At 36.7% G+C, this 21,485-nt stretch overlaps 1 protein-coding gene across 2 annotated transcripts in view; it reads right to left on the bottom strand.

Moving 5' to 3' along the window:
• PLCZ1 (phospholipase C zeta 1) overlaps positions 1 to 21,485 on the bottom strand; it is a 43,693-nt gene that overhangs the window by 7,334 nt on the left and 14,874 nt on the right. For both annotated transcript variants that reach the window (XM_073222829.1, XM_073222827.1), the window contains 7 exons: positions 19,051 to 19,252; positions 14,778 to 14,922; positions 10,914 to 11,063; positions 8,226 to 8,465; positions 6,806 to 6,953; positions 4,400 to 4,516; positions 3,149 to 3,321 (listed from right to left, as the gene is read on the bottom strand). In XM_073222829.1, the coding sequence (XP_073078930.1) occupies positions 3,149 to 3,321; positions 4,400 to 4,516; positions 6,806 to 6,953; positions 8,226 to 8,465; positions 10,914 to 11,063; positions 14,778 to 14,922; positions 19,051 to 19,235 (1,158 nt within the window). In that variant the 5' untranslated portion in view covers positions 19,236 to 19,252. The remainder of the gene's footprint in view (positions 1 to 3,148; positions 3,322 to 4,399; positions 4,517 to 6,805; positions 6,954 to 8,225; positions 8,466 to 10,913; positions 11,064 to 14,777; positions 14,923 to 19,050; positions 19,253 to 21,485) is intronic.

Genomic DNA, 21,485 nt, shown 5'->3' with positions numbered 1-21,485 from the left:
TCATGCTTCTATTCAAGAGATTTTTGCCTGTGTTTTTCCCAAAGAGGTTTATGGTTTCATGTCATATATTTAGGTCTCTAATCCATTTCAAGTTTACTTTTGTGTACAGTGTTAGAGAGTAATCCGGTTTCATTCTCTTGCATGTAGCTGTTCAATTTTCCCAACACCATTTATTGAAGAGATTGTCTTTTCCCCATTGTGTAGTCTTGCCTCCTTCATCATGTATTAATTGACCACAATGTGTAGGTTTATTTCCAGGTTCTCTATTCTTTTCTATTGGTCTATGGGTCTGTTCTTGTGTAAAATCCATACTGTTTTATTTATGGTAGCTTTGTAGTATAGCTTGAATTCAGGGAGCATGAATTTTTTGTTTTTCTTTCTCAAGTTTTGTTCTTCTTTCTCAAGATTGCTTTGGCTATTTGGAATCTTTCATGGTTCCATATAAATTTTAGTATTATTTGCTTTATTTCACTTAAAATTGCCATTGGTATTTTGATAGGGATTGCATTAAACCTGTAAGTGGCTTTGGGCAGGATGGCTATTTGGACAATAATAATTCTTCCTATCCATGAACATGGGATAGATTTCCATTTATTTGCACCTTATTCAATTTCTTTCATCAGTGCCTTGTAGTTTCCAAAGTAGGGGTCTTTAACCTCCTTGGTAAGGTTTTTTCCTAAGGATTTCATTCTTATAATGCAATTTTAAATGTTATTGTTTCCTTGATTTCTCTTTTTCTAGTTCATTGTTAGTATATAGAAATGCAATAGATTTCTATATATTAGTTTTGTATCCTGAAACTTGGCTGAATCCAGTTATTAGTTCTAATGATTTTTTAGTGGTATGTAGCTTTTCTATATATAATATCATGATATCTGCAAATAGTGACAATTTTACTTCTTCATCACCAGTTTAGATGCCTTTTACTTCTTTTTCTTTTCTAGTTGGTGTGGACTTCCAGTACTATGCTGAATAAAATTGGTGAGCATGTTATCCTTATCTTATTCCTGATCTTAGAGGAAGAGCTTTTAACTTTGCACCACTGAGTGCTAGCTTTGGGTTTGTCATATATGGCCTTTTTTGTGTTGAGGTAGACAACATTAATAATTTAGGAGCACTTAGAGAAAGAAACCCACAAATAAAAGTGAGAAAGAATTGTTAGGGAAGCACGGGGAAAAGAAGAGAGGAAAGCCCCAGAAACAAAGCAAGGAGATTTATGTGGAGTAGGAAGGATCTTATAAAGTGGCCAATTCATCCATTCTTCTCATTAGAACAACTAGAACAACTACATTGGTTGTTTAGAAGAACCAGAACACTTAAACTTTCTGCATTTTTTTCATTCATGCAAAAAGACAATAATGAGACATTTTCAGCTCTGGAAGGATGCTGAAATACCACCCACCTATAATACCTAAAGATTAACAGAAATTCAAAAGGCATTAAAGGAAATCAATGGAACTTGAAATATTAATGTATACTACCTAGCCTTTATAATAACCAAATAAAGTAAAAGACAAAGTTGTTAATATTTTTAATTTTTTCATTAAAAATACAAAAAGGGTGCCAAAGTTATAAAAACATTGTGAAGTAAGCTTAATGAACATTACCTAGCAAGAGTGCCAACTAATCAATTTTTGGCTATACCCAGTGCTGTAGGCAATTCCTACTATCCACCATATGTGGTTCCAGTTTAGAGTCACAATATCCCTAACCAGGAGAAAAGAAAAGTCAGCTACATACTTTGCTAGCACTATTTCCTGTAGTGGCCAGGACCAGTCATTCTGTCCATTCATTCATCTTTGCTGGACTCTCCTTCCACATTAATCTCTGGAAAACACTTCTTAAACTGCCTACCATTCTCAGCTGAGACAAAATGGCTAGACCCTGAAACGGATGAAAGTGATCCTCCGAATTCTGCAACATTATGACAGTAGAGGAAGGAGCCTAGAGAGGAAGAACCCTCTAGAGGTCCTAGCATTTCCTGATAGCAGGAAGGCTCTCAGCAGCCCACAGAGTCAGCAGAGCTCCACTCACTCATAGCCTGAGACGCAATAAACCTGACCAAGGACGGTAGTGTAAGTACCAAAACTCCAGACTGGAATCTGAGCTGGTTCATATGTTTCTAGGAGCAAGTAGTTAAGTAGAGGGAGGGACCTATGAGAACAAAGTCATCCAATGCAAACCACAGGGGCAGATACGATCTAAAATAGAATTGCTCACAATTTTGTGAAGAGAAAAAACTAGGGGATTTTCAAAAGATTGAGTGGCATTTTTAAAAGGAAATGAATACAGCACTGAGATCATAGAAGAACAATAAAGTTTTTGAAAAGTCTTTACCATGGAAACAATAAATTTTAGATAACTGCTTTTGCTCTCAGTGAAATTGCACAGGATGTAATAAAACAAAAGATGAAATAATATGATAGTAGTCTGGGGAAAAGGTGCTGGGTAAGTTATAGACAGAAATAAAAAGGAAGCAATATGAGGTAAATAAATATTGAGAGGAGAAACTAATAATTCAGGAGAAAAATTCACATCTACATTAGAATCGGTAAAAAATAAAATAAAATACAGAGGCAAGTTAAATACAGAGGAAAGGAAAAGTGTTAACAGTGACACAAATTAGTAAACATGGAGGGTAGATTCTCAAGAGCATATGGTTACTTTTGGTTTCTAAGTAATCAAAGAACATTCAGAGACGTAAGGGGGGAAAAGATCCTGAAATGCGGAAGTCTAATTCTGGAGACTAATAAAAAGCAAATAACTCCTAGAATGTCCTAGTAAAATTCCTTGGTTAAGGAGGAAAAAGGCAGCTATCCAGAGCATAATTAGTGGGCTGAGCACAAACTTCTCCATCACAATATTAAATGCCTGAAGACAACAGAATAATATAAATAGACTTCAGAGAGAATGTTTTAGCTTCAATATTTCTGTTCACAGGCAGGAAATCATTCATGCAAAAAAGTCAACAGAAAGTCATTTTTCAGATATGGAAAGAGGCTGAAATATCATCCACCTATAATACCTAAAAAGATTAACAGAAATTCACAAGATGCTAAAGAAAATCAATGGAACCTATAATATTAAGGTATACTATCTACTTACCTGGTTATATAATTACTCAGAAAGTGAAAGCTATTCATCTTACCCTTATTGTAAGTACAACTGGATTACTGTCTACCAGTGCTGTATTTGGATTAAAGTTTGATTTATCATCTCTTAGGAATTGTGGTTTCAAAATATATCCAGAACCACCATTATCTAAAAATTTTCCATTTTGAAGGTCCATAGGCGTACCAGCAGTCTGGAAATTTAAGGCCACTATGAGAAAAAAAGTTTTTGACACTGTCAGGAAATAGAGGCTATAGCTAAAGAAACATAGTTTGAAATTTACTGAAACCTATGTATCTTCAAATATTTTAAGAGCCAAATGACTCATGAATTTTAAACACTTCCTTCTGCTATGTCTATATTAGGGTATGAAGGTGAGTTTCAAAGTCTAATCTGTAAATTATTTTAGAGCTTTGAGTTAAAATATCAAGATAGCACAGCATAGATTATAAAATGGCAATGTACATGTCAGATAACATTCAGGACATATGGGAATAAAGAAAATCAATTTATCGATAGCCAGAAGGAAAGACACCTACTATATTACCAACTTTAAGGTCTAAAGGGATGCCATCATCACGTTAGTAGGAAGTGAGAGGCAGCAGAACAATAACTGCTGTTAAAATACAGAAACACCTCCATAGAGGCTGGTGAATTGCAACTGTATGAAGTGGGACCCTCTACCCCATCCCGCCCCGACCTACCCATCCGGTTCCCATTGCCCCTTCTCCATAAACCTATGGGCCTTGCCACAAACCAGAAGCAAAAGGGCTAACACCCGACCCTTTCTGACTGGTTAGTGCCAGCGCTGTGCCAGCTGGTCCATTTAGAACTGGCAGAGTCAGTTAAGGACAAATATTAAAGCCATGCAGTGGCATTCACTTTTTCATCCCATGAATGCAGAAGTTGGTTTAAAGTATACAAACTAGAGGTCACTTTAATTGAAGAGGTGCTTAGCAAATCTGTGAAGCAGAAACTCGATATTCATTGTCTTCTCATACCCATTTTGGTTTCCTTTTTCCCTTTTATACTTCCCCCACTGCCTCTTTTTTGTTTTAACCTCCATGCCCCCAGGCCTCAACTAGATTTACCTCTCAACTAAATATCCCACTTAGGAATAACTTCAGCTCTTGGAGTCAATGAGTCATCGTAATTACCTGACCAAAAAATACCAAGGGCCAAAAATTCTTCATAGGAAGCTCTTCTCATGAATCTTTCATTAATTCACAAAATGAATCCATTTCATCTTATATTTGCATAAAAACCCTTAATATCCTGTATAACATACCCATTTGACAACCTAAATTCCAAAATTCTTGAGGATTAAAATTAGAAGAGTCTGTTCTTGTTCCTTTAGGATATATCCTAGTAATGAACTTCCTGGTGTGAAGAATAAAATCATGGGCTAAAATAAATAAATAAATGATTAAAGCATTGTGAAAGACTTCAAATAAACTGCTATATCTGTATAAGTTGTATAATCCTACAGTAGTTTCAACAAGTATGATATATATCATCTTTGCAAAAATATTTGCAATTCATGGAAATAAAAATAAATCCATGACTTTATGTTTGACAGTGTAATTCACTGTTATTGAGAAGTTAATAATAATTTTTATTAAACAGATTTATGTATACCAGTCACTCAGGAAATAAAGCAGATAGCATATTTCTTTTTCTCACATGCAAATTAATTTCAGTTTGACATAATACATAAAATTCCAAAATAAAATCCAGTTTTTAAAACAAAAGTAGCCTCTTTCTCAATTTTTTCCTTATTTAAATTTGGTTTTCACATTAGGACAGAATTCCATGTAAGTCATATAAAGCTATACGATGCCAAACCAAATTAATCCAGTTGAGGATTTATTCCTCAGATTCATAGGGTTGAAGGGGACCATATATTCATTCAATTCAGTTCCCAACTCTAACCACCACAGCCTCTTCCCCACAAATTCATTCAATCTGTCTTGGGTTCCTCCATTAAAAAGATAATTTGCAAACTCCCAGTACAGTAGTTCTCTTTTATCCTCTGGTTTGCTTGTTATTTCTGTTATCGGCAGTCACCTGCTTTCCGGAATCAGAAGACTGTCCTTCTAACAAATCGTCAGAAGGTCAGTAGTGGCCCACCACTACATCACAATGCCTACATCATTCACCTCACTTCAGCTTACCATGTAGGTATTTTATCATCTTATATCATCACAAGAAGGGTGAGTACAGTCCAAAAAGATATTTTGAGAGAGACCACATTCACATACTTTGTAGTATGTATACTGTTGTAATTGTTCTATTTTATTATTGGTCATTAATCTCTTACAAGTATGTATGTATGTATAGGAAATAAACATAGTATATATAGGGTTTGTTACTACCTGTGGTTTCAAGCATTCACTGGAGGTCTTTAAATATATCCCCCATGGATAAGGGGGGATGACTGTACCTCTGATTATTTCAAATGTTTTCCTCACTATCCTTATAGTGCACATACATACACAATTGTTTCATAATAACTTATTCATCCTGCATATAGTACAGTCTATTCTATTGTTCTATTCTGTTCTATTTCATTGCATTCTATTCTATTATTTTAACGATGGCTCAGACCTACTGAATTAATTTTTGGTCATAATCTGTAGTCTAAAAACAAAAAGGTCCTGAAGGGTCTCTTTAACAGGCAGTTTGGAGGGATGGGCTAAAGTATACCTCATGACCTGTGGCTACCAGAGGCCAGGCCAAAGAGGTCAGCCGACAAATGGATAAGACCGTATTTCCGAACAGCCCACAGCTGTTCTCAGGCCATGTGCAGGTGCCAATTTTCCTGCTTTGGGGTTTCTACACAAGATGGTAGGTTGCAATTTTTTAGAAAAATCTGGACAGTGTCCTGACTGTTGAGTTAATTGCCCATCCCTTTGTAAGTTGAGGGTAGTTCCTGCCATGTAAGACTGGGAAGAGGGTGTGGTCTGCTTCCCATCCTTTTGCCCAGGCCTGTTGCATCTTGGGTTCCACCAGAAAGAACAACCCACCTCGGATTTAGAGTCAGACGACAGCAGCAGGAAGAGGCAGAGACAAATGGTACCACCTCAGGGGGCGGTGGCCGTGCGCCCTCGGCACAGCCATCTGGTGGTCTGGCCCGGGTGCCCGTTCCTTCACTTCATATGAACAGCTTGCTGGTCTATTTAACTGTCCTCTCAGATGCCTGCTGAGCCGTCAGACTCCACCCTGGCCACCCTGCCTGCCCCCAGCCTTCACTGTCTCTTCCTCACAGTCTGCTCCCCCTCAGAGGCATCTTTCAGAAACACACGGGGATTCAGGCGAGCCCTGAGATTTCAGTCTCCTCCCCTCAGCTTTGACTGCAGGACGAAGTTCCAGCTCCTCATCACGTGGCTTTGCCTCGTTCTGCGGCCCTGCCGCTCACCGCCCTCCCACGGAAACCCCTCCCCGCGGCCCCACCCGCCAGAGCGTCCACCCTGGACATTCTCCACCAAACGTCACGCCTTAACCGAGTTCATCAATGGTGGAGTTCTGTGAAATAAAATTTCACGTGACCTGTGCCATACAACCCCTTTTTGAATTATGTTGAATATGTTGACATTTTATGAGAATATAGTTTTTATAAATATCATTGGTCAGTCCCTTAGCAGTCAATACAACTTGTTTACATATTTCATTTGTTTGAATCGTAAGACTTTACCTTTCAACTTGGAAAGTTTTCGGGCTTTTGTCTCCCCAATAGAATTAGTTTCATTAAATTGTTGGTGCATTCTTGAATGGTGAAAGCTTCTGAACTTCTCAGCTTTAGTGTATATGACAAGATCAGATAGGGCCATAGCCACTTTTACCTTTGTGGCATAAAAATAAAATGCAGTAATTTCACATTTTTGCACTAAGCATTTGAAAAATGACACTCAATAAAGAAAGGATGCTTTCAATCAATGATTTTAGTCTCATAAGATGATCCCCTCAAAAACTATTTGAATTAGGTACATGTGATTACTTTTTATGACGATTTTATTTAATGTTAATATGAAACAGCCTGAACATAAATACCAATTAATGAAATAAGTACTGAGGATGACAAATATTGCTATTTCCCTTTTCCCAAAGATCTCAATTTATACTCATGAATTTTATAAATTCACAAATTTTAGTCATGAGTAAGTGTATTTCCAGCTTGACCTAACATTTTGGAATAATATTTGGAATATTGTACCATGCACACTTGTTTTTTTACAGCCCAGCATCTATATGCTCTACATTGCTGTTAGTTAGTGCCTTCCCAAGTTTTGTTTTGAGAAAACATTCTTTGTTCATGCTCAATCCATGGACTTAAGTATCATTAATGCGGATCAGGGCTGGCTAGACAGAGCTTTGCATTCCCCCAGCAATAGGAATTGGTTCAGGGATGCACACATCACTGATCATAGCCAATGTACAAAAAGAATTTACTTAGTCAGCAGAGAGTTAGATAGGCCTTCCCCTGGATTTGAACCTGAAAGCTTATGAAGCTGAAGCTTCGCCGAGTCTTGTACCAATATAAGTAGGGCCAAAGTTGGAGAAAGTAATGAAGTTCTGTGGACTTTGCTTGACACACTATTCCAAGTCATTCCTGAAATTAGAATCCCTTTCCCTGGACTTCTCATTTCTGTGGGCCAAGTCACATTTTACTTAAACCAGCTGAATTAGTTTTGTGTCACTTGCACACTTCTTTTATCCTGCTAATTTGTATACTTATGTCGTATACTATATGTCGTAAACAGTGCTTTTCTTGTCTCAGACAGTTGGTCTCCTTGAAGGCAGAGACATTATGTAGTTCATCTCTCTATCTTTTGTACACTGCAAATGGGTGGTACGTAAGAACACATAACATTTGTTGACTATAGAAACAAATATTTTATAGAGAAAGAAGTTAAAAGCAGCTAACAGGAAAATAGATAACAACTTTTGAAATTTCTTTTCCACTGAGAAGTCTTTCCAAACACATTTTAAATGATCGAGTTTTTATAACAGGGAAAAGATGTTTCCCTCCGAAAACATTTTTTTAATTCTCCAACAGTAAGAAAGTAAGACAATTTTTCAATCACTTGCAAGATTTTCACCAAGCATCATCTCACCCTTCTTTTCTTGAAAAGGGGTAATCCGACGACCCTTTTCTTCTCTGTTTCCTGGTCTGGACTGTCCTTTAAAATACCTGCCGCTTCTGATTCCTTGACTTCGTCCTCCTCATCCTCTTGATCTGTCTCCTCCTCTTCACATTCCTCTACCTGACCATGCTTATCACTGCCTCTCCTCTCACGGGTTTCCCTTAAGGTTCCTATTTTTTTGTTTCTAACTAATACTTTGAGTTTTAACGCCTGCAGAAGCAATTCAAAAGAGAGATGCAGTTACACATGTGCAGGGAAGTTTGCGTTTGTAACAGTCATTGAGAAGTCTTTCATCATGTCTTCAGTTAGCCCGCAGCAGTAAGATCTGCTGACGCCCCCTCTTGTCCTTATCCCTGTGAATGCCCCAATGGACACCAGTGATACTACCGAACTGACCAAACTGCCCCAAGAAATAAGCCTGTCATGATTGGGACTTACTGTAGCTCCATTTCTTTTATATTCCACAAACTGCTACAATTCGAAAACTTGGAAAAATCTGAATGTATATATATATATATGTTAATACATTATTTATAGGGTAACACTGTATATGTGTTTATAGTACATAGATGTGTGTGTATTAAAATACTTGCAATGTTACAGAAGTTAGAATGTTACAAATTCTGATAGTAAATACTCATTACCTTCTTACCCAGCATTAAAAAGTATGACATAAGATCGGGTATACAAAAATGTCTGTGGTCATGTCTGGTGTCTAGTACAGACTAAAATGAAAGATTAGTAAATATTTTTCATATTCCAGCTGTATTGCACACACCCATCATTGACTTAATACTTCCAGTCCCTCAATACAAAGAACGTGGCCAAATTCACTATCAGGTCACTTGTTTTAAAGCCAAAACCCCCCAGTTCCTTGCTTTCACTTAATTATTGCTGCCTTTTCCACTACTTCTTAATCTAACAAACATGCCTATTAAATACATGCTCTGTTATACCCAATGCAGCTGAAATCTGGACTATGAAGGAAGTTCATTTCTTCAGAGAGCTTTGACTGTCCTTCCTTCTGTCGTCTCAGGTGCCCACTCACGTACAGTCGTCTCTGCCTTCTCCCCTCTACCGGGGCCCTTATATAATTAACACAGCGTTTGCCAAAATGCTCTCTGTAACCACACCACCACAAGCCTCGCTTGTGAAAGGAACAGCATCCCGGGATCTACTTCCAAATAAGAGAATCAGAATCTTGAGTGGTGGGACTGGGATTCCTGTTTAACAAATCCCCAGGCAATTCTTTTGTGTACTAAAGACTAAATACAGTATGTGAAAATGATTTTATCTCTAATTCCTCCTTTATTCACTGGGGAGCATCTCCTTACTTTAGTATGGAAGCAACACCTTTAATGTAAACTGTGTATCTGAATGCTAAAAAAAAAAAAGATTTACAAATAATAGGAGGAAAGATTCTATTCCTAGAAAGCTAAAAATTATAATTTCCTGAATTAGACCATGACTCTTAGATTAAATCTTTGATAATACGTTTCCAGCACTTTGCACTAATTATTTAGTATTTCTTTCCTGCCATAATTGAGCACATTTAGTCTGTGGGCATTCTCATGAGGTGAGTCACAGTGTTTCCATTTGTTCATTTTATATTTGTCTGTCACAATTCTATCATGAGTCCTGTACTTCCAGTCACCAGTGTCACAAAACTTTCACCTTTAAATTTTCCACTTATCTCAGTAAAATACAGAAAACTATAAAGGGACATATTCAAATATTCAAAAATACTGCTCTACCTACCAAAATGATGACATGTCAAAGTTAAACTATCGGTTGTTAGACAATATGTTCCTGTGAAAAAGAAGAGGTTCATCTATCACCTGATAAAATTTGGGGTGAGGAGAACAGGCTAGCAGGGGAAACGGAGGAGGGGCCAGGGAGGAGCAAGGAAAGCCTCAAGAAGGTGCGGCCCCAGAAGGAAGGGTCCCAGGGAGGAAGGAGGCGTCCGTGGCGTTGAGGGTGACGGGGGGATGAGTCCGGTGAAGACTGAAGTAGGTCTCTCAGAACTTACCAGAAGGGTGGCTTGGACGATCACAGAGATGCTCACGTGCAGTAGGAAGGGAAGCCTCGGAAGGAGGTGAGGAAGTGGAAATTTGGGAAGAGACGGAGTGTAATGAAATGAAGAGAGAGCTGGAGAGGGAGCTGAAATCCTGAAGGCAGGTGGGGTTTTTTTTAAACCAAATACTTTATGCTCCACCGACGATGGAAAGGGGCCTATAAGGACCGGGGTGCTGAAAAGAGCAGATTTTTTAAAAGGGGAACGTGCCCCCCATACGCTGGGGTATTGGTCACGGATTCCATTTACAGCCCAGATCGTTGTTTCTTTCTTAGTCTTTTGCCTATAAATAACACCAAATTTTTTGTGGCCTTATTTTAGCAGACTTGAAATTTTGGACTCATGGGGTATGATACACAATAAAAATATGGGTTTTTACATGTATGTCTATTATTCTGTTTATCAAAATATGTTCATCAGAGGTGCTCACAGGAACATTTCATAGGCAACCCATTGCAGACACGCTTCTATACATACCCCAAACTAAGCAACGTCGTTGGTCTCTAACCAGTTTCATGCACCAGTATAATAGTGACGCGCTTTTTCTTTTTGTCTTAACCTGAGATTCTCAGAGAAAATGTTACCTCTGGTGAAGGTAGTTTGTCAGGAAAATCATCAAGCATATCAGAAAGCAAAGTATCTCCAAAAACAGACTGCAGAATGTCTGCCATCACTTCTTGCTGGGAAGCGGAGCAGTGATTTTCTAATGAGAGCACCACTGGGTAGTCAGACGTCTAAAAATTAATCATCACCATGGTTATTGATCAGAATTCCTCAATAACTTTGATACAATTATAGAAGCACTCAATCTATTTTAAAACTTCAACTCTCCAGTACCTTTACAAGTTTTCTTTAAATTGAAAGCATTTTTGAGTTTGATAAAACAGGAAACATTAAATTTGTGTAGAAAAGATTATTTCTATTCACAGTAGAAGTATAAAAAACAACCAAAACATCGAAAGGGGAGTTCTTATTTAAATAACTTATGCCAGAGCCATTTAAGGCATGACACAGATCTGTTAAGAAACAGGTAGAGCTATATATACTGCTATAGAAAGTTACCTCTAATACAGTCTTATGAAGCCAGTTGCCTAAAAGTAAAATTCTACATTCAAATTTTTAAATTTAACATGTACATATTATATATGGATAGATACATATATGTGGTGTATGTATGTTCATTTAGTAATTTTTAGATAAGTTAGGGGAAATGTTAATTTTCTACCTTTTCAGTTTTAAATTCTATAGTCAAAACTCTGTGCTTTATAATTAGAAACAAAGAGAAAGACACTTCCAGTTTTTAATAATAAAGGAGGTGATGCTACAAAGATATTTTGCCCTTTGTCACCGCTGTGAATTTGAAATTTGCCACAAAATAGAGAACAACATTTTAAAATCTTACTGAAAATTATTTTATCTTATTGCCATATGTCAAGGCACAACATCACCAACTTGTAAATGAGTCCAGGAATTGCAAGATCTGCTGCATTATCTGAAACCTTTGACTAAGAGATATAATATCATATGCCTTTTTAATGTACAAGTATTTTGGTTTCTTGTGGCTGCTGTAACATATTACCACAGACTTGGCTGCTTTGAAACAATGGAAATTTATTTCCTCACAATTCTGGAGGCCAATATTTTACAATCAATGTCACTGGCAAAAATCAAATTATTAGTGGGGTCAAGGTCAGCCCTTGCCTGTTCCAGCTTCCGGTGGCTGCCAACTTTCCTTGGCTGGTGGCCATATCCCTCCAGTCTCTGCCCCTCATCTTCACGTTCCTGCCTCCTGTGTGTATGTTAAATCTCCCCCTCCTTCCCCCTTAAAAGGATGCATATTGATGACATTTCAGGCCCACCAGCTAAGCCAGGATAATCCCATCACCCCAAGGTCCTTAACTGCATCCCATTTGCAAAGACCTTTCTCCAAATAAAGTAACATTTACAGGTTTCAGAAATTAGAACTTAACATCTTTGGAGCCTTTATCAGCTTGCTACAATAACCTTCTCATGCATACACCCGACATATATATTGGTTCAGTCTAATATCAAGAGAACAGTGCAAAATTTTTTCCCAAAAAGTGATTTTGAGACTGGGCAAAGTGATGGCCTAAACAGATAGATTCCTCAATTAGGCCCTGACTTCACTCCCTGGGGGAAGCTCATTTCTTTGTTTTCTGTGATCTTGGATCCAATTCTCTGGGATGGTGGTCCTCTCGTCTTTAATCTACCTTGGCCTCATGGAAAGTAGATGTTAAGGAGTTTGCTTTACTTAAAGCCAAGCAACTTTTGCAGCTCATTGACCAAGGGTTATTTTAAGGCTCACCTAAGAGTCAGGCTTATGTTGTGTTGTGTTGTGTTGTGTTGTGGTTTTGACAATATAATTCCCTCAAAATCTTAGATTTCTTATATGTTTGCCTCTAGCAAATTACATGCACCAATAACTATATCCAAAGTTTTTTCTAGTCACCATTATCAAGTCTATTTTATCTTGTCAACCTCTCTTCCCCAAATGAACGGTGACTATCTTGAGTAGAAAGTTCACCTTCCAATCTAATCTTTGCTGCAAAGCTGAGTCACCCTGTTTAACTAAGAAGTCCCATTGGGTCTTAATTGATCAAAACCTTTTTTCATTTCATCTCTTTCTCTTTGGAGTTTTAGAAGCTGTAGGGGTTTCCATCCTTACAATGCCTTTGAATTTTAAGATTGTCTATATTTCCTTTTATTTCCTCAGCTACTCATCCTGAATGAAGTAACAGGGTTTGCTACGGGAAGAAGTTCAGATAAAGGGAATAGCAAGTGCAGGGGCTTTGAGATGTATCTGAAAAAAGAGCATGGAGGCCAGAAATGCCAAGCAAACAAGGGAGAGGGGGGCAGGAAAGGTGCGAGAGGCAACAGAAAGCAGACGTGTAGGGCAGTGGGAGTCACTGTATGGATTTTAGCTTTTATTGTGAGTTGGACTCTAGATTTTGAGAAGGGGAATGACATCATTTGACTTACCAAAATGTCACTCTGGCTGATATATTGAGATGACACTGCAGGGGCGATGGGAGGGAGGGAGGAACATTGGATAAGAAGCCATTGTAATAATCCAAGTGAGGGGTGATGGTAGTTGGCCAAGGAGAGTGACAGTGAGAATGAGGAGAAGAGGTTAAATTCCATGTATATTTTGAAAGTGGAGCCAAGAGGATGTGCCGGAGAACATATTAAAGGGTTGGAGAAAGGGGGCTGGGGGGTGTTAAAGTTTAAAACAATTATTTAGACATGAACACATAGGAGTTACCATTAACTGAGATGGGGAAGACCACGGTGAGCACAGCCGTGAGTGACAAATATCTGGGGCTTAATTCTGAACATGTCAAGTCAAACATGCCTACTTCATATGCAAGTGTAAAAGTCAAAAGCATAGTTGTCTATACTGATGTAGAGTTGAAGGGAGAATATGGGTAGAGACGTTAACTTAGAAATCATCAGAAATTAGATGTTTATGAGACTCAATGCCATTGTATCAATGTCTTATATTGATAGAAATAGTTCATATTTCATATTTATATTTTATGCATATTTAGTATTTTATGCTTTATTTCCAATAAGAGAATAATTTATTTAAATTTGTGATTTTAACTTAGATTTATGTTCACAAATAATATGTTGATCTATTTAGACCTTTGGAGCTTTTATTAAATTTATAAGTTTATTAGATATACTTTAATTGCTTTGTAAGATTTTGCTAAATCTCTTCAATTGCACTATAATGACATACTTAAGAAAAAAATAAAATATACTAAGTTTATAAAAACAATTTTAAATGTCTGAAGATACTTTGAGCCAAGTTTACAAATGGAACCAAGGACTATTCAAAATTGAGTGATTGCTAAACCCTGCTCAATTTATAGACTAAGGATTTGTAAAGTGGATTTAGAAGCTCTAGAAAGAACTAGATTTTTGAGTCTGCAACTTTAATTGATTGAAAATAATTTTAAAATCCAAAGTAAACTTCTAAACAATCTTTGCTGAATGAATAGCTGTCATCATAGTCATAAAAATGTTGATGATCAATATGATAGATTTGGATACATTTTTGTGTCTTGAAAGTAAAATAGTTGAATATTGGTAAAACATATTATTATATATACCTGTGTTTCTCAAACTTTTTAGCCATTAGAGTAAAAAACATATTTTAAATTGTGATGCAATACACACACACTATATATATATATTATATAACTAAACAAAAAATTCCTTGAAGCTATCATCTACCTTACTGAGATTAACTTTGATAACCTACCTTTAACTATATATTATAGGGCTTCCACTGCCTGCTAATAGATCATAAGCCACAATTTGAGATATCGCTGATCTAAACTAAGGCCAAGCATTACAGGATTTTGAAACAAGACAAATACATTATGTTTAAATAACTATAATTCACAAAGATATACACATACCACAAATGCATATTTGTGTATCGCTTGGATAACAGTTTTAAACAGAAGCCTGCTGGTGAGTGTATACCCATGATACACAATAGGTTTATTTTGTGATCCATCCCAGCAGTCAATTTCCAGACAACGGCATCCTTTTACAAGGGCACTAGAAAAATTAAACAAAATAGATTGTCATTCCAGATCATTAAAAATGTATACCCTAGTGTCAAAATATTCCAGAACCCTTTTGTGATTTAGCAGTAAATGCATAAATGAACCCATAACGAGGACAAGTTGCTGTGTCAGAATGAACACACTCTCCTTCTTATCTTCTGTGAGCATGGTGACATGGAACAAATATGTGCCAACCACAGTTCCAGCACCTTGAAGATGGTGCAGGTATAGTGCTGTGAACTGTGAATCCTGCAAATTCTACCTGTCCCTTTTGATCTAAGTTTTACAAGGGTAGGAACTGTAATTTCAACCTCATAAAAAATGTTTGATATGTAGTTCACTACCAGTAAATATTTATTGTGTTTATGTTAGAAAAAAATAGAAATTACAGGGAGGTCAGAGGAGAACCCTCCATACGTGGAGATCTTTTTCCCATAAAAACCCAAGGTAACACTTTTTTCCAAGAACTGTATTAAATTAGCACCCCCTCTCTAGGCCAGTGGTCCTCTTAGTCAGGACAATTTTTCACCCTAGGAGACCTTTGTCAATGTCTAGAGATATTTTTTGTTGCCATAACTGGGGATGGAGGATGGGGTTGCACCTAGCATCTAGTGGGAAAGCCAGGGATGCTGCTAAATGTTCTACAATACATAGGACCAGCCCCCACAGCAAAGAATTTCTGACCTCAAATATTAAGAATTTTGGAAACCCTGTGCTATGTCATAAAAACCTGGAGAAGAGAATGTGGTTCCAGCACCTGTACTTGATTTAGAATCAGTAGTTCTTCTAAACAAGAATAGAGTAACAGCACTATAAAACCATATGAGAAAATAGCGCTTTTCTATCTAAAACTTCTTTGGGATCATATTTACTCCACTTTCTAGGAAGATGACTCAAGCAGTATTTAGGTAGGAGTGTAACTAAGAAAAGATAAAGCAATTATGACACTGAAGTCAACGTGCTATATTCAGAAAAATGGGGCCTGTGTTCCCTTGGGAATAATATGGATGAAAGATGGATGGAGCCGGAGGAGACACGGCATTCTCCCAGAAGGGAACTGGTGAATCTCGTTTTTCTTCAAGGCTTCATTACAACACAAAATATAAAACTGCATGATTAATAGATTATTTATTTAGGTTGTTTGGGGGCTTGTTTGATTTTTATGACCACTTTGTTCTACCTTTAAGTGCACACTGCTTCATTCAGGATGTAGTGATGCCCTACAATGTAAACTTGCAGAACTTCGTCAGTCCACCTACCTCTGTGTTGGAGGGATGGGCCAATAACACTTTTCTAGAGAAATCTTGTTTTCAACCCAATAATATTTCTATGGGCAAATAAGGTGGCCATCTAATTTAAGGTACAAGTTCTAAACTGAGCTACGTATGTGGAATTTAAAATGAATATATTTCTCAGCTTGTGGATTTTTATGTAAGTCTTTAGATCTTAAATTGGAGAAGCAATATCTATTTATAAAGTTTTTTAATTGCTCTGAAAGAATGTATACTTTAATCTCCTTAGCTAATCAAAATAAATCGTCTTGCCCTTTTCATCAACACAGTGTCCTTTCTGCGGGCTGCTACCAGAGAAAAATCTTGAACTGTCTGCTGGGAAAAAAGCAAAAAGAAAACAAAATAACTACCAAAACTTCAGTTGTGGAAGACTTGTCATGAAGGACAACCTACACTATACTGATTCTAGCTGCTTCTCCAGATAGATTTAATTTTATCCTTAGACCGAGCCAACCCTTATCAAACTTTTTATTTTGCAGACCTTGGCTTGGTCCCCAGCAAAGGTGTTTTGAGTGGATTGTACTGTAGCATTCCGACCTCTTATTGGCAGGCGTGTAAGAGAAAGTAGTGTCTCTTCCAGTGGTATCATTAAGCCCACTTTCCACTATGTCACAGTGAGTCCCCTTTTTGAGAATGAATAATGGAAATGTCTCCCTCAGTAAACACTCCACTTCTATAAATTTAAGGGGTGTTCCATAGACTAAAATATTTTATGTGATAAGGTAGTTAATATTAGTTTTCCTCTCTTAAAAATGAGGAAATTGAGACACAAAGAGGTGTTATCTGTCATACAGTTAAAAAATGAAGTAAAGGCATGGAAGAGAAGTAACAGAAACTTAAACATTAACAGGTAAACATTACACTATTCCACCTCTCATGCGTTGAGAAATTTTGAAAACTTGCATTCTGAGAGTGTAAATTCCACATATAGGTGCAGAAACAGAGAAAGTAATATAATTCAATTTAAATTTTCAGTTCGGTGGAGCATTTTCTTGGAATTCAAAAGGAATTTTCTATATTTCTAAATCAGTCTGTTTAAAATTTATGTTCTCTTTAAAAAAAATTAAAATAATAAAGTAAGACTAAAAGCTTCTATAATGAAAGTATAGCTATGAGTTGGGCTCTCTGCAGAATTCTAAATAGCCACATTTCTCAGTTTGTGGATTTATGTGTATCTACTTAGATTTTAAATTGGAGAAACAATGTTTATTTGTAAATTTGATATTATCATGTGATTAGAAAATATCTTTTATATCTAAGGTTTTCCTTAAGTAATATCATCCAATCACATGGCTTTGACCCTCACTTACACGCTGACGACTTCCAATTCTATTTTCCAGTCTGGATATTTCTTGTAAACCCCAGACACACACACCTGACTATCTGACCTGGCCTTTTGATACCTAATTGGTATTTTAAACTAATGTGGGAACCATCAGGCGCTTCTTTTGCCTCACGCCCTACAATGGCCCCTATCCCAGGCGTCACTGTCTTTGTCCTTAATATCACCATATACTAGGTTATCAGGTCAAAAATCTGATACTGCACTTTCACTTGTGCCTCTCTTCAGATCACCTGGTAAGTCTCGTCTGGCTCTGCCTCCTTAAAGTATTTCAAATTCAAGCACTTGTTTCAACTGCTGCCTCACGAATTCACCGTTTAAATAACCATCATCCCTGGAACTGCTACCATATCTTCCCCCATCATCTTCCGCCTCCACTCTTGTGCCACCAGTCTTTCCTCCACAATCAAAAGCAAATCAAATGACGACATCATCACAAGGAAAACCCTTCCGATGACTTCCTGATGCAATTGAAATACGATCCATTCTCCTTTCCCAGGTCTCTCAGACCATCACAAATTGACACTGTCTACCACCTCAAACTCCCCTCCCTGCATTCTCCACACGCATCTCCAGCCACACTTGGTGCCTTTCTCTCATTTGACCATTCCAAGCCCTTATTATTTCTCCTGCCAGATCTTTCTGAGGCTTCCTCTTTATTATCACTCAGACCACAACTATGTCACCTATAGAGAAGCCTTCCCTATCCTTTAACTAAAGTAACACTCTCCACCTCACGACCACCAACACAACACAAACCTCCAATGATAGAAAGTATCTATCATGTTATCCTCCTTCATCTTCTCCATATGGACTCACCAGTCCCTGAAAGTATCACTTTGTCTACCTGCTTATTATCCGTCTGTTCCCGTAAACAGATGAGCATGGCCCTCTTGAAGATCTGTTCACCACTGCAACCTCAGTTGACTGAAATGAGGTGGGTATTAATATTTTGCATATTTTAATTATTATTACTACATGATATTTTGTAAGTTACAAAACTAGAGGTGTAGCATAAATTTCTTTTGATCTATGTAAATCATTTGGCATATAGATCTATATATACCATGACCTATTAGGGTCAAATTACACAATTTACTCTCTGTGTTGGCTTTACTTACAGTAGTGTATCCTGATGCCTGGGAATTAATTTTAACCATATTTTTTTAAATCTAGGATGTTCTGATTAGCTAAATAAGATAAATCTTCTTCATATGTTTCCTTATAAGTATCCAAATTATTCAGGAAACTTCAGAGGACCAGTAGCTAGAGAGGAAGTTAGCAGGCAGCATTAGAAGAAAAGCATATGATGCTAATACATAAAATAAATAATATGGCCATGCACAAATCAAAATTCCTCTTCCCTATGTGTTTATTTAACTGACAAAGCCTGCTTTGACTGTGAAGTATCACCTAGTGGGGTAGACATCACCAGAAACTTCCAAATGTTTTAAAATATAATGGATTTAAAAATCAAAATAAATACCTTACATATCCCCAAAGGTCACTTGGTCCTACTAATTGGTCAGATATCAAGTATGTATTATGTGAACTTGAAATAAAATAATCATTTAATGGATGATTCATATCTTGATAAACTTTTTCACACTCATTGTTAAATAGTAAACATTCAGATGAATCCATGTATCTTGTAAAGCCTTCAAATGACATCTGTTGTGCCTGCCTAACTATAAAAGAGTAAGTTGAAAAGATGCAGAAAATTCATTAGCAGTATCAAAGCTACATTTTGCTTTAAAACTTATTCAGTAATAGAGACTGTTTCTAAAATATTCATTTAGAATTAGTACTATTTCTAATTTTTCTTTGGAAACAAATTTTTCTAATGAATTCCTTAGTTCTAGTCAACATGCAAGTAGAGAATATATTATTTAATTATCTCTGATATTTTTAATGTTTTAAATATACATACAAGAAAAGTAACACAGATAGATGAATGAATTTCCACAAGCTAAATATCTCAGTAGTCGGCACCCAGGTCAAAAAACAGAGCATTATAGTTCCCCCAAAGACTGTCTCCTGCTAACTTTCCAGTCTCTTTCTCCCACTAAGTGTTTCAATCATCTGACTTCTAACAGCGCAGATTAGTTTTGTTTGGTTTTTTGTGCTTTACATGAATAAACTCATACAGTATGCATTTTTCATGACTCGTTTATTTTGCTCAATATTGTTTCTAAGATTTACTCCTGTAGTTGTGTAGAGTTAGACATTGTTCATTCCCATTATTGTATAGTATACCACAATTTATTTACCAGTTCTGTTCTTGATGAACATTTAGATAATTTCAAGTTTGGGGCTATTGCAAAGAGTGCTGCCATAAACAAACCCATGTCTTTTGTTGCAAATATGTACACATTTCTGTTGTGTGCATGTCTATGAATGAAATTGTTGGGTCATTTGTACATTATCATTGTTAGCAAATTATCTTCGAGCCTTCATGCTCAGTGTCGTATATATCTAAACTATCTATTAAGCAGAACACCAACTCTGGAGTCAGAGAGCTCGGGTGAAATTCAGTTACTTGTTATATGGCGAGAACATTAGTTAATTCTCCCTATCTTTGGAATGATGGCAATCATAGCACCTATGCCTGTATATTAAGTATATATTAGCTCTATAAATGTTAAGTGCTGTTGTTTTTGTTTGTCTCACAGTAAGAGCTGGTGTGAGTGAGTATTCACTTCAGAAGAAGAGTGATCCTTCGCAAAAAAATTTATTTCCAGAAATTTATACTATAGAAATAGAGACTCAGACAAAGGCTGATGTGCAGAATGTTATGCGAGCATTGTTTATAAAAGCAAAATAAGTAAGGGGGAGGGAGAAAATGCTACAATACTAAGCAGCCTAAAAATATCATAAAAAATATGTAATGACATAAATAAATATTTATTACATAAAAGTGAAAAGAACACCATTCAAAATGCTATTAAAATTTGGTTAAAATAATGAAAGCTAGAAGAAAACTCATTACATATCTATAGGCCTGCAAATTCTCTATTTTAAAGCCATGCAAATTGAGAAATATTGAAACATATGGGGCAAATGAATCATATATTGTAATAGTAATAATTTGCATGGATTTACTCTTTTTCCTGATGTAATTAGCAATGACTGGCTTATAGACTTTTTGAACTATTGAACAATGAAGTAAATATCTTTGGTAATGGTACAGAAAACAACTCATTTTGCGCCCTTAAAAGCTACAGATTGAGATGAGAGGTAGACTCATGGATTTTTAAAAACCTCACTTGGAACACATCACATACCATGTAAGATGTGCTGGAAGAACTTGGCAGCATTTAAGATTATACGATCATAATCAAATTGGACTTAAGTCTCCAAAGTGATCAATAAGCATGTAAATTAACTGCAAGGTCTTGGCTTTGTATGTAAGTGTCTGGGGCAGAGGAAGGCTCAAAGGATGAAATGTATGAACAGTATAATAATTATGTTTAAAATGTAAACCCAATTCCCATCCTATTATCCCTCTGTGTCTTTTAATTTGCCACCTGCAGGTAAGAGTGTCAAAGTAATTTTTTTAATAGCTTAAGCCAAAACATAAATCAATTCACTAGTCCTTAGAGAAAGTCTTTTCTAGAAAGAAGAAAAAAGGAAAAGGGGGAGGGGTGAAGGAGGAGAAGTCTGCTGAGTGCATCAGATGTACTTAGTAACAGTCATTTTACATTCTGCAGCAAGCTCTTTATCTTGTTGCAAACATGCAAAAAGAGGTTTTAAAGGTGATCAGACCAAAGTCTTACTAGAGCTGCATTCAGTCTTAGCACTACAATGCTTAAAACACCCCAGTCTTTACATGGCGTTGAGTCGTGAAGGCCAAATTGTGTTTATAACCTGCAAGACCAACATGACGTGATCCCTGCCTCTCTCTCCAAACTTCTCTTGACT

This window comes from Manis javanica, chromosome 15 (assembly GCF_040802235.1).
Source record: "Manis javanica isolate MJ-LG chromosome 15, MJ_LKY, whole genome shotgun sequence".
Classification (NCBI taxonomy): domain Eukaryota; kingdom Metazoa; phylum Chordata; class Mammalia; order Pholidota; family Manidae; genus Manis; species Manis javanica.
This window is presented reverse-complemented; position numbering and strand designations above follow the sequence as displayed.